Source organism: Clarias gariepinus, chromosome 1, assembly GCF_024256425.1.
Source record: "Clarias gariepinus isolate MV-2021 ecotype Netherlands chromosome 1, CGAR_prim_01v2, whole genome shotgun sequence".
NCBI lineage: Eukaryota > Metazoa > Chordata > Actinopteri > Siluriformes > Clariidae > Clarias > Clarias gariepinus.
Genome location: NC_071100.1, coordinates 47,830,415 through 47,847,474, shown reverse-complemented (window position 1 = coordinate 47,847,474; position 17,060 = coordinate 47,830,415). Strand labels below are relative to the sequence as shown.

Below are 17,060 nucleotides of genomic sequence, written 5' to 3'. Positions count from 1 at the left end.
TGACGTGTATGTGTTTGAAGAAGATAAGTGCGGGTTTGAATAAAATAAAGGAACGCAGGGTGTGTCCACCGCATCCTTTTGTCTCCGTCTCTTTTTCTCTTTGTGTTAGAATTATCCACACACTTCTTTACCATTTGCATATTTTTAAACAGTATCTACTGTACCTTCTGTACTCAAATGGTGTTTGTGTTTGTGTGTGTGTGTGTGTGTGTGTGTGTGTGTGTGTGTTTTTTTACAGGTACATGGTGAAACACAAGTCTCACCTGCGCTTCTGAGCGCGCTTTGACATCGTCTACAAAATCAACATGTTTGAATTCGCCCTAAACCAGCCAGCAGCACTTTTAGCCAGGCATTCAAATGTGTGTGTGTGTGTGTGTGTGTGTGTGTGTGTGTGTGTGAGAGAGAGAGAGTGCATGAGTGAGTGAGTGAGTGAGAGAGAGAGAAAGAGAGTGAGCTTTATTCAGTTTGTTTTTCATGCAGCTGTGTGTGTAAAGAGAAAGATCTCGGTGAGGAAAATTACATTGTTTAGAAGTTTCCTTATTTTCCTTTGTTTCATTTGTTTTTGTTTGTTTTTGGGGGTTTTTTTGGAGGGGGGGAATTATTTTGGCTTCTTTTTCTTTATTTTTTTTCTTTCTTATTTTAGTATGCTGATGTAAAACGGATGAAAGAGGAGATGCTCCCTTACTGAGGTTCTAATAAAAACAACTGCCGTTTGTAAAAGCGCTCACTGTAAGCTCACTGTTGTGTTCTTTGTTACACCACACTCGCAGCACAAAAGTTCAGCACCAGGCGGCGCTGTGGTTACAGCAAGCCTTAGCTCCGCCTGAATGACTGCTGTGCGCATTAGAGATAAACGAAAGAAGAAATCCAACGAAACGGCACCCAAATCCGCTTTACAGCTCAAGAACAAAAACACGGCTTGATACACACACGACTTAACAACACGAGGAGTACAAGCCTAGGACAAGCCCTGTTTAACACACTATATTTTTTAAAAATTAACAAAACACGACAGATTGCAAACCGACACGAGCTTTTTTTTTCTGCGCAAGAGGATATTTTTTATTTGTTTATCACATTGTGGAGTTTCTCAAATGAGATTTTTCACCTGGCAAAAATAAAACCACGCAGTGTCACGTTACTGAGAAAGCACAAAGACGCGTAATCAAAGTACAAAGCTTTGACCTCTGACTATTACAAAGCACCGACACTGGAGACTCCTTCCATAAATCTCAGAGAAATGAGGTTCAAATTTTCCTAGGCTCGTATCGAGGGCCTTTAGTGAGAACGCGTCGGGATGCTGAACGATCACGAGCAATTCAAAATATTATAAACTCACGCATGCTTACGGAATTTTTTTATAATTTTTTTTTTATCCATTGACATTTCTGGTGTACTGAACTCCTACACAATGTGCTGTAATATCATCAGCATACACACACACACACTGCATTGCAGTGAGAACACAACAGTTCGGTTTATAAAGAGAAAATTATCTGGTAAAATGATGCATAATGTAACTCCAGATCAACTTTGTCCCTCGTGGACGTGGCCTGTCTAGCAGGGTTTTTTTTCCCATTTTGTTTATCTATGTATTGTTTAGATTGTAAATTATAGTCGCTACTAGAGATGGAACAGTCTAGTAATTTGAAAATATGCAAATAAATGTCAATGTTTTATGGTATGAGGAAGAAACCTTAAGAGGAACCAGACTTCTAACGAACATCATCGTCATTTATAAATAAACAGCAGACCCACCCTGGATTTCTAACACATCTAGTCACGTAAAAAATAAAAAAAAAACAGGTTACAACTTCACTAGAATAAATAAAAGCTTCACCGCTATCTGGGAGATGATCAGTAACCAGCTGTCATGGTGTGACGGAACCTTATCACATCTAACACAACTTCACATTCAAGTACATAATGCAACATTACCGCTAAAAAATAACCACAGCTTAACTCGGAGGGGGGGAGGGGCACTTCTCTAAACTACAACTAAACAAAGGTATAAATGTAACACAATATCAAGTACATGCTACAACTCACTGAAGCAAAACAAACACACCGCAACAAAGATTTATAATCTCAGTGCCATAGAGTTCTGCGTTCTGATTGGTCCAGTGGTGGTAATCATTTTCTACTAAAACAGGTTTATTTTAATTAATGTTAAATCATTAATTAATATTATATATTAATATTTTACAACATAAAAGAGAAAACCAGGCAATAAAAAAGTCTTAAAATCACGTTGCATGAGCATTAACCACATTTGGCCGAGTTGCAAGAGAGAGTTGAATTTCTGTTGATTAATGAAATTCAGTTATGTAACAGAAAATACAGATGTAAAAAAGATATGTTTATTGCTTACTATTACAATGCAGAATTGCTTGTATTTTTTTTTCTTGTAGTGAAAAAACTATGAAAAAAGACGTTACTGAGAAAGAACAAAGATGCATAAAAAAGGTCTATATATATTTTTTTTACCTCTGACTCTTACAAAGTGCTGACGTTAGGGACTCCTTCCATAAATCACGGAGTTAAACAAGTCAGTTTATGAACAGAAAAATCATCTTGTGAAATTATGCACGTCGTTACTTCCAATCAAGTTTGCCGCTATTGGGTGTGACCTGTCCAGCAGGTTTTTTTTTTTAATGTGTCGTTTCTATAAGAAGAGAGGGTAGATACGAGAGACGAAACAGTCCAATGATTTCCAAATATGCAAATGAAAGGATCTAAAAGGAAATTATTTGCATTCTTGCACCAAAAAGTTTCTTTATTAAAAATGGCAAACTCTTGGAGTGTGAAGAGAAAGAAAATGTGTATTTTAACTAATGTTAACAAGGCAGCAAGGTGATTTTAATTCTGACTTTTATTAATAGTCCTTTTCTCCATCATCATCATCATCATTATTCACAAAGTAACAGCAGACAATAAACAGGAGCTCCACCACCATCTCTGGGAGATTATTGGTAGCCATGTGTCATGGAATGAGGGTGTGTCTATGCCAGTGACTTGTAAATTTATGAGCGACTTTGACCTAATAAGCAATGTGTGCAGCCATCCAGGCACCGTCACTGAGCGATTTTTAAAACAAAATAAAAAATGAAAAAAAAAATGTTAATTCAGGAAATGTTAATTCAGTGTGATCTGAACTTGCTTTTGTGTTTAATGATGAAATGTACAGGTTTTACGGTACACAGAAATGAAAAATTTAATAAAAAAGATTTAACAGAAAAAAAGAAGAGTAATCAGATTTTAGAGAAAATATCATGTATAGCTGAATTTTTGTGTCTGATCCAGAGCAACGGAGAGTGTGGAAAGGAGGTAAAGACGCGTGTATAGGCAGGTTGGAATGGGTGGAGAAAAGGGTCTGGTGTGTTTAAAAGATGTGATAAAAGATTATCAGTGCGAATGAAAGGAAAGGTGTTCAGGTGAGACCAGCGATGCTCAACAGCTTAGAGACAGTGGCACTGAAGAGAAGACGAGTTGGAGCTGAAGATGTTGAGGTTCTCTTTGGCAGTGACGAGGATAAATAGGATCAAGAATGATATTATCCCCATGTTCGATGTTTTGGAGATAAAGTCAGAGATTTTGACTATCGGTGTAAGGATGCTGCGGTTGGAACTACCAGGCAGGAAGTCTACCAAAGAGGAGATTTATGGATGAGAGGGGACATGAAGTTAATTGGTGTAAGAGAAGAGGATGAATACTACATGGTGGGTGAAAATTAACTAGGCAATATTTAATGGCTGTAGAACTCTGATTATTCTGGTTAGACCAGCATTTTTGCTGGAATGACGCAGACGACATGAAGGCCTCCAAGAAGTCCAGATATCAATCCATGTGATTTTTTTGAAGGCAGCTTCTTTATTTGTTAAAACAATTTCCTTTTGGGGCCAAATAAAAAATTCAACAACTTGAAGGCCACATCGAGGCTGCTGCCAATGATGCTAAGGCTTAAGCTAATGCAAATGTTAAAGTTAATGCTAGTGGCAGCAGACAAGAAGAAAATGCCAACACCAAAAACACGTTCATCATCTCCGAGCATGAAGTAAGGAACGCCTTCAGGAGAGTGAACGACAGGAAAGCGGCAGGTCCAGGCGGCATCCCAGGTCAAGTACCCAGAGCCTGGGCAGACCAGCTGGCACCTGTGTTCACAGAAATCAAGTCAAGTCGGCTTTTATTGTCATTCCAACCATAAACCGTTCAGTACACAGTGAAACGAAACAACGTTCCTCCAGGACCGAGGTGTTACATACAGTACATGCAACAACATAAATTAACAACACACTTTACCGGAACCAGCTAGCTAACTAAGAGATCTAATTAGATCAATAGACACCAGGCAACAAAGTGTACGTGCAAATGTGCAAACAAAGAACTACAGAGCAATGTAACATGACAATGTACCACGTTACAATACTTTTTTTTAGTAATGAGGTATGAGTTGAGGTACTGGGAAAAGAAACAGTAAACATTGACATTCCTGATGTAGCAGCAATGATTAAAAAAATATATATATATATTGTGCAAATATTGCAAAGAGCAGTTCAGGTAGGTAGGTATGAACAATTGTGAGATGGTTGTAGATCAGGGTTATTGTGCATGTGTGTGTTTATCAGTTTAGTCCTGCTGTTATTTAGTTCATCTGAATGATTAGTGTGTGTGTGTGTGTGTGTGTGTGTGTGTGTGTGTTTCAGTCCAGTCCCTTTGTGTTGAGGAGACAGATGGCTTGTGGGTAAAAACTGTTACATAGTCTGGATGTGGTGAAGAGTGAGTGAAAGGGGTGTGTCAGGTCAGCCACAATGTTGGTGGCTTTGCGGATGCAGCATGTGGTGTATAGTAGATGTCATCGATAGAGGGGAGAGAGACCCCGATGATCTTCTCTGCTGTCACCACTATCCGCCGTAGGTTAGACTTGTGGTCTAATATGGCACAATTCCCAAACCAGACAGTGATGCAGCTTAGGTGTTGGAGGACCAAGTGAGATTCTCCTCCAGGTGTGCACCCAGGAATTTTGTGCTCTTGACAATATCCACAGAAGAGCCGTTGATGCTGAGCGAAGAGTGATCGCTCTATGTCTTCCTGAAGTGAACAACCATCTCTTTTGTTTTATCGACGTTTAGAGACAGGTTGTTGTCTTTACACCAGTCCTTTAGCCTCTGCATTTGCTCTTTGTACCCTGACTCATCGTTCTTGCTGATGAGACCCACCACGGTCGTGTCATCAGCAAACTTAATGATATGATTGGAGCTGCGTGTCGCTACCGATCATGAGTCAGCAGCCTGAACAGCAGGGGATTGAGCACATAGCCCTGGGGGACCCCAGTGCTCAGTGTGGTGGTGCTGGAGGTACAGTTCACGATCCGCACTGCCTGAGATCTTTTGGTCAGAAAGTCCAGGATCCAGTTACAGAGGGAGGTGTTCAGGCCCAACAGGCTCAGCTTATTGATCAGGTGTTGGGGCATGATTGTATTGAATGCTGCACTGAAATCTATGTACAGTATTCTGATGTAAGTGTCCTTCTTGTCAAGGTGTGTCAGTGCCAGGTGGAGTGTGGTGGAGATAGTGTCAACCGTCGACCGGTTTGAACGATATGCAAACTGCAGTGGGTCCAGTAATGGGGGCAGCAGGGTCCTAATGTGTCTCATGAAGAGCCGCTCAAAGCACTTCATAATTATGGTTGTGAGTGCAACAGGGCGGTAGTCAATGATACAGGACACAGATGACTTCTTTGGCCAGAGACGGTGGTGGTGGACTTGAAGCATGTGGGAATGACGGCGCTGCTCAGAGAGATATTGAAGATGTCGGTAAAAACATCTGCCAGCTGTTTTCCACATTCTCTGAGGACTCTGCCTGGGATGTTGTCTGGTCCAGCAGCTTTACGTGGGTTGACACGGCGTAGAGTTTTTTTCACATCAGCCGTTGTGAAATACAGCACCTGGTCGTTCGGAGAAGGGGTGGTCTATTCAATATTTAATAGTTAATCTCTCATTATTCTAGTCGGTAATCCCTACATGCCAATTATTGTTTCTGTCACAAAGAAACCCCAGCCTGCTTCCCTCAATGGTTATTGCCCTGTAGCCCTGACTTCAGTAGTAATGAAGTGCTTTGAACGGCTGGTTAGAGACTTTATCATTTCTTTACTACCTGGCACACTGGTTCTTCTAAAGTTTGCATACTGTCCAAACCGTTCAACAGATGATGCCATTTCACATGTACTTCATTCATCACTCACTTACATTAACACTAGGAGAGGGAATTATGCTAAAATGTTCTTTGTCGTCTACATGACAGATCCTGCAAATGGCATCACATCAGAGAACCACTTTGATGCACTACTAATGTTCCTAAAGAAAGAAAAAGAAATTTTAAAAAGCCTCGAGCAGCTCAAAATCAGAGAGAAGGCAGAAAAGCCAGATAAAAAATCTGAGAGGTATACCTTCACCAGGATAACAAAGAATATTTCTACAGAAAGTGTATGTGTTGTGTATGGAGAAGAGAAGCATAGAGACAAAATCTTCTTCTGCAAAAAGTTCAAAGGACTAAAAAATAGCCGAGAAGAAATCCATTGTTAAGAAACTGGGTGCTTGTAAAAAGTGCTTGGAATGTCACAAGGATGGTGACAGCAACGGCAACTATCTTTGCAGGAATAAAGAATGTAAAATGGGAGCCTCGTCAGACCACTATTACCTCCTTTGTCCAAAAGGGAAACTCAAGGATATCATTCGAGGTTTTCTCAATCAAAGACCCCAGGAAAGGAAGCAGATTTATAGACAAGAAGAAGGAGCTTTTTTGCTGAACTCTCACCAGAACCAGCAGAAAGGTTTAAGAGAGCATTCGCCAACAAAGCTAAGATGGTAGCCTGCTCTTAAAGGGACAAGATGGGATTAATGGCCGGAAGTGGATTAAAAGAACTCCCGGTTATCATGATGATGGAGGTAGCCGCTAATGCAGGACTCAGACACAAATTATATTATCCACCTAGTTGAGAGAAAAGAAAATTACCTTGGTGGTTCATGGAGTTGGTAAGATGGCCATTAGAGTGGGCACAGAAAGGTATCTCCTTAGAATTATAGTCAAAACTCACAAAGGCCAGCTGGATATGACAGCACATGAGTCTAAAACACATTTTGCCCGGTCCATCAGGGCAGATGCAGCCAATGTGAGGAGATCTTTGAAAAGGCTAAAGCCTGGACGAATAGGCTTCCTATTTGTGTGAAAGTGGGACAGTATTGGGGCAACCTGCAAACCAAAGTGTGGTGGGTGTTGTTGGGTAACTGGAGAAATAGAAATGACTCTAGTGGAAGAGAAGGAACTTGAGTTCATAGGAAAAGGTCTCACCAATGTTCTATGGAGAAAAAATATGCCATAACAAGGGTCAACATCGGAGATCGCCCTGCTGGATGCATTGTGCAATAAGCTATGCGTGAAACTGGAGTAGGATAGCTACATAGATGACATCCTCACATCCCACACATCACACATGAGAAGACTCTGACAGCTGGCATATTTGCACTGTTAGGTCAGGGCGAGAGGCAAGTGACTGATGCACAAATTTAAAGTCAAGTGATCATGCTTCCAAACCTGAAGAAGGAAAAAGTAAATAAAGCTTTGGGACCAGAGTACAGTGTACTCAAGGACTGCGCACATAATTTGTTCCGGACGTGTGCTTGTATATCGAAGCAAATTTCCCCCCATAGGAAATACTGAAAACATCAACAATCCATTTCACAACCCAAAAATATTCATATAAAATAATTAATACAAAATATTAAGTAAAAATGAAACTAATTAACCTGTACTTTACTTTTGAAAAGAATCGAGCTGTAGTGATTGAGACCAAAGAGAGGAGAGGAGGAGAAATGGGGGAAGGGGCTGCTGTGTAGGACACACACACACCTGCACAAGCACACACGCCCCCCCACGCGAACACATATACATACATCAGTACGACCACACACTCTCCCCTGCATGAGCACACACATACCTCTGTGCAAGCACACACACAAACACACACACACACACACACACACACACACACTTGACCCCGTGCCAGCACACACAAGTTTCTGAACTCGTTTATCAATTAAAAATTTATTCAAACATTTTGCTCGTCTTGCAAAATGCTCGCAAACCGTGTTACTCACAATCCGAGGTTCCACAGTACGTGGTAGAGCACAAACTATATATTATGACTTCCACTGACTTTTTTATTTAAAAAAAAGTAATTTTTTATTTAAAATTATTGACCGCTCTAGTTGAATCTACTTTGAATAATTGCTGTGTAACCTGCTTTACTGTCAAACACGAGAATTAAAAAGTGATTCCTGAGTTAATTTCTGTGTGTCCTGAAGTTGGCTAATGACTTTTTTCAAGTTTGAAGAAGAAGGTGATAGCTTTTAACACTATAATTCCCTTTACACGCATCACTAAGCTGGAGCACCTGGGACTTAGCTTATCTATGTGTTAGTGGATCTCCAATTTCCTAACTTGCAGACCACAGGCAGTAAGGGTGGGCAGGCATGTCTCAGCCTCCCTCACCCTCAGCACTGGAGCACCCCAGGGCTGTGTTCTGAGCCCCCTGCTGTACTCCTTATACACCTATGACTGCGTGGCCACTACCAACTCCATCACCATCATTAAGTTTGCTGGTGACACCATTGTGGTGGGCCTGATCACCTTCAACTGCCTTCTAAGGTGCTCAGGAACCTTTACTCCTGCATCATAGAGAGCATCCTGAGAGGAAACATTGTAACTTGGTTCGGGACAGCACCATGCAGGACAGACGAGATCTGCAGGGGGGGTTGCGATCTGCTAAACACTCATTCCCACCGAGCTGCCTGACCTGCACTTATATCATACAACAAGTGGTGCTGGACAAAGGCCAGGAAGATCGTGAAGGACCTCAGTCACTCCAACAACCGACTGTTCTTTCTCTGTTGTGGTCAGGAACGCACTTCTGCTCCCTGAAGGCTAACACAAAGAGACTGAAGAGAAGCTTCTTTCTACAGGTGATACAGACTCTCAATTACAAAACCACACTCATACACCACTTAGTACATTGCACATCTATGCACATTTGCACATTTTACTTATTTTCCTATCAGCACATACTTTGTACATTGTTATGCTGCTATGCCCATGACCGTACAGTAGATTCCACCTTAATTCCATCTCAATTCTATTTTTTATTCTATTTTTTTATTTTAATTACTTGTACCTAATGTGAATTTTATAGCCAAAAGTTTTAAAAAATATATTTTTTCTGTACTTTATTTTTTTTTATTATTATTAATATATTCTTATTTCATATTTAATATTCCTTATTTGGATATTTTCTTCTCATATTCAAATTTTTCTTTTTAGTATTATATTCTTATTTTTATTCTTTATTTAAAATACTGGGCGATTGTAAAACATTTCACTGCATATGATACTGTGTATGGGTGTGTATGTGACAAACAAAATTTGAATTTTTGTATTTTGAAATCTTCATGGTTTCTGGCGAAGGGAGGCAGAAAGGTAAATAGTTAATTCCATTTATAAACAAAGCTACTTGGTTTGGAGTCATTTAATATCTTCTCTAAACTGAGTTTTTACACTTTAGTCTGAGCAAGTGCAAAAGAAATGGCACCGTTTGCCTGTACATTGTTGCTTGTAAACCTGAGCAGCTCAAATTATTTACATTAAAAAGTTGTAGATCTTTATCTTATATCCATGCGTAAACAAACTAGGCATGCAAAGTGTGTTTCTTTTCCTGCCTACAGTAGATAAACTGATTACATTAAACATTAAACTGACCTTAAAGGCCAACAGAAGACTCTGTAACATAAAAATGATCCAGAAGTAAAAGTCCCATAATGCGTCGGGAACTACGCAGAAAACGGCAGCTGTTATTTGAGGAAAAGTGAAAGAGAGAGAGAGAAAAAAAACCTTTGTGTTTGGGTGCACCCCATTCTTCACGTGTGAATAAACACAGAATTTCAGCAGCTGATCCAGGAGGTCAGAATGATTGACCAAAGCTAATTGGTTAGTTTTTCTCAAATGATCTGCGGTGCTCTTTTAATTTTTTTATGTATTTAATATAGCTGTCAAGTTATCTGGGAATTTGCACATCAGCCTCTGCTTCAAATTTGAAAAAAGCCATAGCCAACTACAGGGGACACGGGAATCAACTCTGGAATCACTTTTAATTCTTGTGTCTGACAGCTTTGCAGGTTACACAAGAATTGTTCAAAATAGATTTGACTAAGTGAGGGAGAGAGAGCGAGGTCGAAAAAGGGTACATCACTATTCCTGATAAATAACCGTTAAATCACTACTTCTAAACCACGACAGGTAAATAAAATTTAAACAAATACAACATCAGAATTATTTAACTAAGCTTTTAACATAACTAACTAACACATACTATTCTATTAATCCTTTAAAGGACATGTAATACACAACATCATACTACATTTTTTTGTGAATACATTTAAAGCTTAAACAACAATCACAGCATACCATAGGTTACTCTTTTTCTTGTAGTGAGCACTATAGTGAATTAATTAAAAATCAAGTAACTCAATCAAGATTCAAGCGATCAGTCCTTTGTATGAGTAAAGAGCGGTATTATCATACCATCAGTGTCCCTGAGATGACCAGCAGCCGATGCGCTTCCCTGTCTCACATGTTACTGACTGAAGTCTCTTACACACACGTTTTTATACACAGACCCTATACTGTTATATCATAGTTACATCATAGTAGATACTGTGAGGTGGCGATTGTCTGTCACAGATGGTGCTTGTATGTTGAGTCTGTACCTTTGCTCCATTAGTGACTGTGAGGTGATGCATACTGTGATGTCATACTCTGATCATGTCACAGTTGTTCCTTGTCGAGTGACTTCAGATCCACCATTTCACTTATTTAACTTTACACCTCCCACTTGAACTACTGGTTCTTGAACCCAAGTAGTTCACACTTGCTTTTTTTTGTGCCTGTTCTTCTGCTCGAACCAAGACAACTTTGTTCAGACAATCTTGTTTGTCGATTTCCTTGATGACCTCCTCTGTTTTGTCTGTGTTGCTCGCTGTACAATGCAAACAGTGGTCTCTGTTGCCCCATTTATGTGACAAGAACTGGCAGGATCGATTTTCCAGGGCCATTTCCTGGGATCCACCACCAGTCACTCGCTGGCTCAGCTTTTTGGATTTCTACAACTTTGTTTGCAAAAAATGTTTGGAACCCATAACTATCATGTTGAACGGCCCAGAGCACAGTCTGACTGTCTACTAATTGGAACAAATGTTCAACTTCCATCCGCCCATGCTTCTCGAAGTGTTTTCTGAGACATGCAGCAAAAACTGCTCCACAGATCTCAGCCTTGACAGCATCTTCCTTCTGGTCCAGTGGTGCTAACTTGGTCTTGGACTCGACTAATCTGAGAACTACTGTGTGAAACCTAACTTGACTAAACTGCACAAACTCCTTTTTTGAGAGTTTAATGGCCTCATTTCTGAGATTTTCAGAAAGTGGCTTGTCCCATGTTTGTCTAGCTAAGCTCCTATTTCCTGTCTCTTGGAATGCCTTCCTGACAAGAATTGCACCTTTCTGCTTGGCAGGCGTAACGAGACCAATTGGGTCATAGAACCCAGCAACCTGGCTTAGTAGCTGTCTCCTGGTTTAGGATTAGGCTTTTTTAGCTTCACTTCACTTTCAAAAAGGTTCTGACCTGTTCTCATTTTTTTTCCTTTTTGAGAAGTCAATGGAAGTCATAATGTAGAGTCTGTCTCCTTCTACCAAGTACCCTGTTCCAAAATCTTTATTTTCTTCCTCCTTCATCTGGTTCGGAAGTATGATTGCTTGACTTTGTGTTTGTGCACCAGTCACTTGCCTCCCACTTTGCCCTGACCTAACCCATGGCTTGAGTGCAAATCTGCCGGCTATCAGAATCTCTTCAAGTCCATTTATTATCATGGTCAGTTTCTCCTGGTCATTGTGGGATGTGAGGATGTCATCCACATGGCTATCCTCCTCGAATACTCTGCATTCCTTTTTCAAATGAGCAAACTTTGCCAATCGTGCTGTTTCACGCATAGCTAATTGCGCAATGCATCCAGCAGGACGATCTCCGATCTTGACCCTTGTTATGGCATACTCGCCTATGTCTTCTTCCTCAGTATCTCTCTAAAGGAACCTGTGAAGATGCACTTCACCCTTTCAAGCTAGACAGAGTTGTACATCTTATGTCTCCAAGAGCAGCAAAAACTCCCTTTCTAAATTGAAGCAAGATAGCTCTGATTGGGTTGAGTACATCTGGTCCTTTTAGCAGGAGATCATTCATGCTCAGTCCATTGAATTTTTGGCTACTATTCCAGACCAGTCGTACCGGGGTGGTTGTTGAGTGGGGGTTTGGTGCCACTAAGTGGCTAACATACCAAACTGGTCCCTTCCATTTCTCAATGACTTCCTTGGTGAGTTTCATTGCTGCTCCTCTTTTGACCATATCATGGACCTGGGCAGCGTAAATACCTCGCCATTCTGGTACTCTCTTGAGTTGTCTTTCTGTTCTTAGGAAAGCACTTTCCACCCCACTTCTGTTGTATGGAAGGTTGTATGGGTCCTGAATCCATGGATACTTTGTATCCCAGTGTGGAGACTTGCTGTGGGAATCTTTTTCAACATAGGTGAGACCTTTTCTTATGATCACAAGTTCTTTCTCTTTTGCAAGAGTCATTTCTTTTCCTCCAGGCTGACAGTTACCACAACGGCACCCGCCACACTTTGGTTCACAGGCCGCTCCGATATTGTCCCACTTCCACCACTCAAGAAAATCCTGGTTACTTGCCAGTGAGCTTTTTGTTTCAGGTACATGACCTTTCTCTTTGTATTATCTTGGGAATATTTGGAGCTTCAGCTTTTTTCAAAGATTTCCTCATACTTGACCGCAGCCGCCCTCATAGACCAAGCAAAATGCGTCTCAGTCTCATGTGCTGTCATATCCTCCTTCTCAAAAAGATCAGGGTGTGTTCCAGCAACTGTTTTCCCCAATGGACTATCCCATAGAACGAGATCTCCCACGACTTTCATTCTTTGTGGTGCAAGTCTTCCCTCTCGGTGGCTGATAAGGAGTTCAATCTTCTTTGGCCTTTTCAGTTCTTTGAGGTCTGTGTCTGGAAAGATTTTTTTTTATTGCTCTGGAGTTACACTTTTGCGGGCAATCTCCTCTAACCCATAACAGATCAGCTGATGAGCCTTCACCGTCCCCTCGTGAGTTTTGACTCTAATCCTGAGGAGGTACCTTTTTGTGCTCACTCTAATGGCCATCTTGCCATCCCCATGAACCACCAACATAAATTTTTCTCCTTTTAACTTGAGTCTATCAGCAGCTTTGTGCGTAATATAATTTGTGTCTGAGGCCAGATCTATCAGAGTGCCAATTTTTTGTCCTGCAGTAGCGGTTACTTCCATCAACATCATAATAACAGGTTCAGAGTTCTTTTAATCCACTCCCGACTAAAAATCCCATTTTGTCTCTCTCAGAGAGATGGTGGTCTGACGGGGCTCCGCTTTTACAGTCTTTGTTTCTGCATAGTTACATCATAGTAGATACTGTGAGGTGGCGATTCTCTGTCACAGATGGTGCTTGTATGTTGAGTCTGTACCTTTGCTCCATTAGTGACTGTGAGGTGAGGCATACTGTGATGTCATACTCTGATCATGTCACAGTTGTTCCTTGTCGAGTGACTTCAGCTACACCATTTCACTTATTTAACTTTACAATAGCAGCCAAAAGATGCAACGTGTGAATGACCCCTAGGGCAGTCAGAACAAACAGCAGGATAGTCTGTAAAATAGCACTGTCTGCATTCAATTAGCACAAAAAGGTGCGGTCACTACTGTAGATAGAGACACAGAACTTTTCACAGATAAAGTGTGTACTGCTCCAGATGTACCGAACGCAAAACCTGAAAATGAGTTGTCTTCATCCTACCAAAGTGGAGACATTGTTAGATTTGTATGTTACGATGGCTTTAGGTTTGAAGGAATTCAAGATGCCCTTTGTGATGGTGGAACTTGTGATGGTGGACTGCCAGTGTGCAAAAGTAAGTGTCCTCATTGTGATAGCTTAAATATTTATCATATGTGTTAAGACTAGAAATGGTTTTTCAGTGTAATGTATACTAATATATACTAATCATATACATTTACAGTATATTGAATATATTAAAATCTAAATTTATAACATATATTAGATATAAATATATAATATATAATATTATTTACTGTATATATATATATATATATATATATATATATATATATATATATATATATATACTTCACAGAGGCGGAGTTTGAGGTTTCAATGCACACATATAAAGAATTTAAGCCAATAATAATGAGAAAAAGCAATACGGCTGCATTGGCTAAAGAAAGAGAGTTGGCTTGGAAAAAAATAACGGACAGAGTAAATGAGTGTGTATTAAATTGCAAATTTGATATCGCCTCCCCTTTTATTATAATGCAAAATAATTAAACACCCCTTCTGCATCCTTTTGCTTTCACTACGAAAGCATTTACTTTTCCTTCTATTAATTTCTTTAGGTTAAAATTCTTCTTTGTCTTTCGACTGTTCCCTTTCAGGGGTCGCCACAGCGAATCATCTGCCTCCATCTAACCCTATCCTCTGCATTCTCTTCTCTCACACTAACTAACTTCATGTCCTCTCTCACTGCATCCATAAATCTTCTCTTTGATCTTCCTCTAGACCTCCTGTCTGGCAGTTCCAACCTCAGCATCCTTCTACCGATCTGTTCACCATCTCTCCTCTGAACATGTCCAAACCACCTCAATCTGGCCTCTCTGACTTTATCTCCAAACCATCTAACATGGGTTGTCCCTCTAATTAACTCATTCTTGATCCTATCCATCCTTGTCACTCCCAAAGAGAACCTCAACATCTTCAGCTCTGCTACCTCCGACTTTGCCTCCTGTCTTTTCTTCAGTGCCACTGTCTCTAGAGCATCGCTGGTCTCACCACTGTCCTGTACACCTTTCCTTTCATTCTCGCTGATACTCTTTTATCACACAACACACCTGACACTTTTCTCCACCCATTTTAACCTGCCTGTACCCGTCTCTTCACCTCCTTTCCACACTCTCCATTGCTCTGGACCATTGACCCTAAGTACTTAAAGTCCCACACCTTCTTTACCTCTGCTCCCTAAAGTCTTACTGTTCCTCTTGGGTTCCTCTCATTTACACACATGTATTCCGTCTTGCTGCGGCTAACCTTCATTCCTCTGCTTTCCAGAGTGTACCTCCACCTCTCCAAATTTTCCTCCACCTGTTCCCTGCTCTCGCTACAAAGCACAATGTCATCTGCAAACATCATAGTCCATTAAGACTTCTGTCTAACCTCATCTGTCAACCTGTCCATCACCAAAGCAAACAAAAAGGGGCTCAGAGCCGATCCTTGATGCAGACCCACCTCCACCCTAAACTCTTCTGTCACACCTACAACACATCTCACTACGGTCTTACAGCTCTCATACATGTCCTGCACCACTCTAACATACTTCTTTGCAACTCCAGACTTCCTCATACAGCATCACAGCTCCCTGTCGTACGCTTTCTTTAAATCTACAAAGACATAATGCAACTCCCTGTTACCTTCTCTGTACTTCTCCATCAGCATCCTCAAAGCAAATACTACATCTGATGTACTCTTTCTAGGCATGAAACCATATTGCTGCTCACAAATGCTCACCTCTGCCCTTAACCTAGCTTCCACTACTCTTTCCCACAGCTTCATTGTATGGCTTATTAGCTTTATGCCTCTTTATGCCTGTAATTGCCACAGCTTTGCACATCTCCTTTGTTCTAAAAAATCAGCACCAATACACTTCTCATCCATTCCTCTGGAATCCTCTCACTCTCCAAGATCTTGTTAAACAAACTAGTCAGAAACTTTACTGCCACCTCTCCCAAGCACTTTTATACCTCCACAGGTATGTCATCAGGACCAACAGCCTTTCCACTTTTTATCCTCTTCAGCGCCCTCCTCACCTTACTCTTACTGATATTTGCTCCTTCCTGCTCCACAACAGTCATCTCTTCTACTCTTCATTCTCTTTCATTTTCCTCATTCATCAACTTTTTAAAGTACTCCATCTTCCCATTACCCTCCTGGCATCTGTCAGTACATTTCCATCTCTATCTTTAATCACTCTAACCTGCTGCACATCCTTCCCATCTCTATCTCTCTGCCTCGCCAACCTGTACAAATCCACCTCACCCTCCTTACTATCCAATCTATAATACAAGTCCTCATATGCTCTTTGTCTGGCCTTTGCCACCTCTACCTTCACCTTACGCTGCATTTCCCTGTAATCCTGTCTACTCTTTTTGGTCCTCTCAGAGTCCTACTTCTTTTTAGCTAGCCTCTTTCCCTGTATACACTTCTGGACTTCCTCGTTGCACCACCAAGTCTCCTTGTCCACTTTTCCCTTACCCGATGATACACCAAGTACCCTCCTACCTGTCTCCCTGATCACCTTGGCTATAGTTGTCCAGTCAGCTGAAAGCACCTCCTGACCACCCATAGCCTGTCTCAACTCCTCCCTAAAGACTACACAACATCCTTACTTTCTCAGCTTCCACCACTTTGTCCTCTGCTCTGCCTTTGTTCCCTTCACCTTCCTCACCACCAGGGTTATTTTACACACCACCATTCTGTGTTGTCTAGCTACACTCGCCCCTACCAACACTTTTCAGTCACTGATCTCTTTCAGATTACAATGTCGACACAAGATGTAGTCCACCTAAATGCTTCTGCCTCCACTCTTATATGTCACCCTATGTTCCTGCCTCTTCTGGAAGAAAGTATTTACTACTGCCATTTCCATCCTCTTTGCAAAGTCCACCACCATCTGTCCTTCTACATTCCTGTCCTGAAGACCAAACCTGCCCATCACATTTTCATCACCTCTTTTCCCTTCCCCAACATGTCCATTGAAGTCTGCACCAATGACCACCCTCTTACCTCTAGGGATGCTCTGCATC

At 41.0% G+C, this 17,060-nt stretch overlaps 1 protein-coding gene across 1 annotated transcript in view; it reads left to right on the top strand.

Moving 5' to 3' along the window:
• Positions 1–733, top strand: part of cdc73 (cell division cycle 73, Paf1/RNA polymerase II complex component, homolog (S. cerevisiae)) — a 33,276-nt gene extending 32,543 nt beyond the window's left edge. The window contains exon 17 of the mRNA XM_053499012.1: positions 239–733. Within this exon, the coding sequence (XP_053354987.1) occupies positions 239–275 (37 nt within the window). The 3' untranslated portion in view covers positions 276–733. The remainder of the gene's footprint in view (positions 1–238) is intronic.
• Positions 734–17,060: the final 16,327 nt, after the last annotated feature.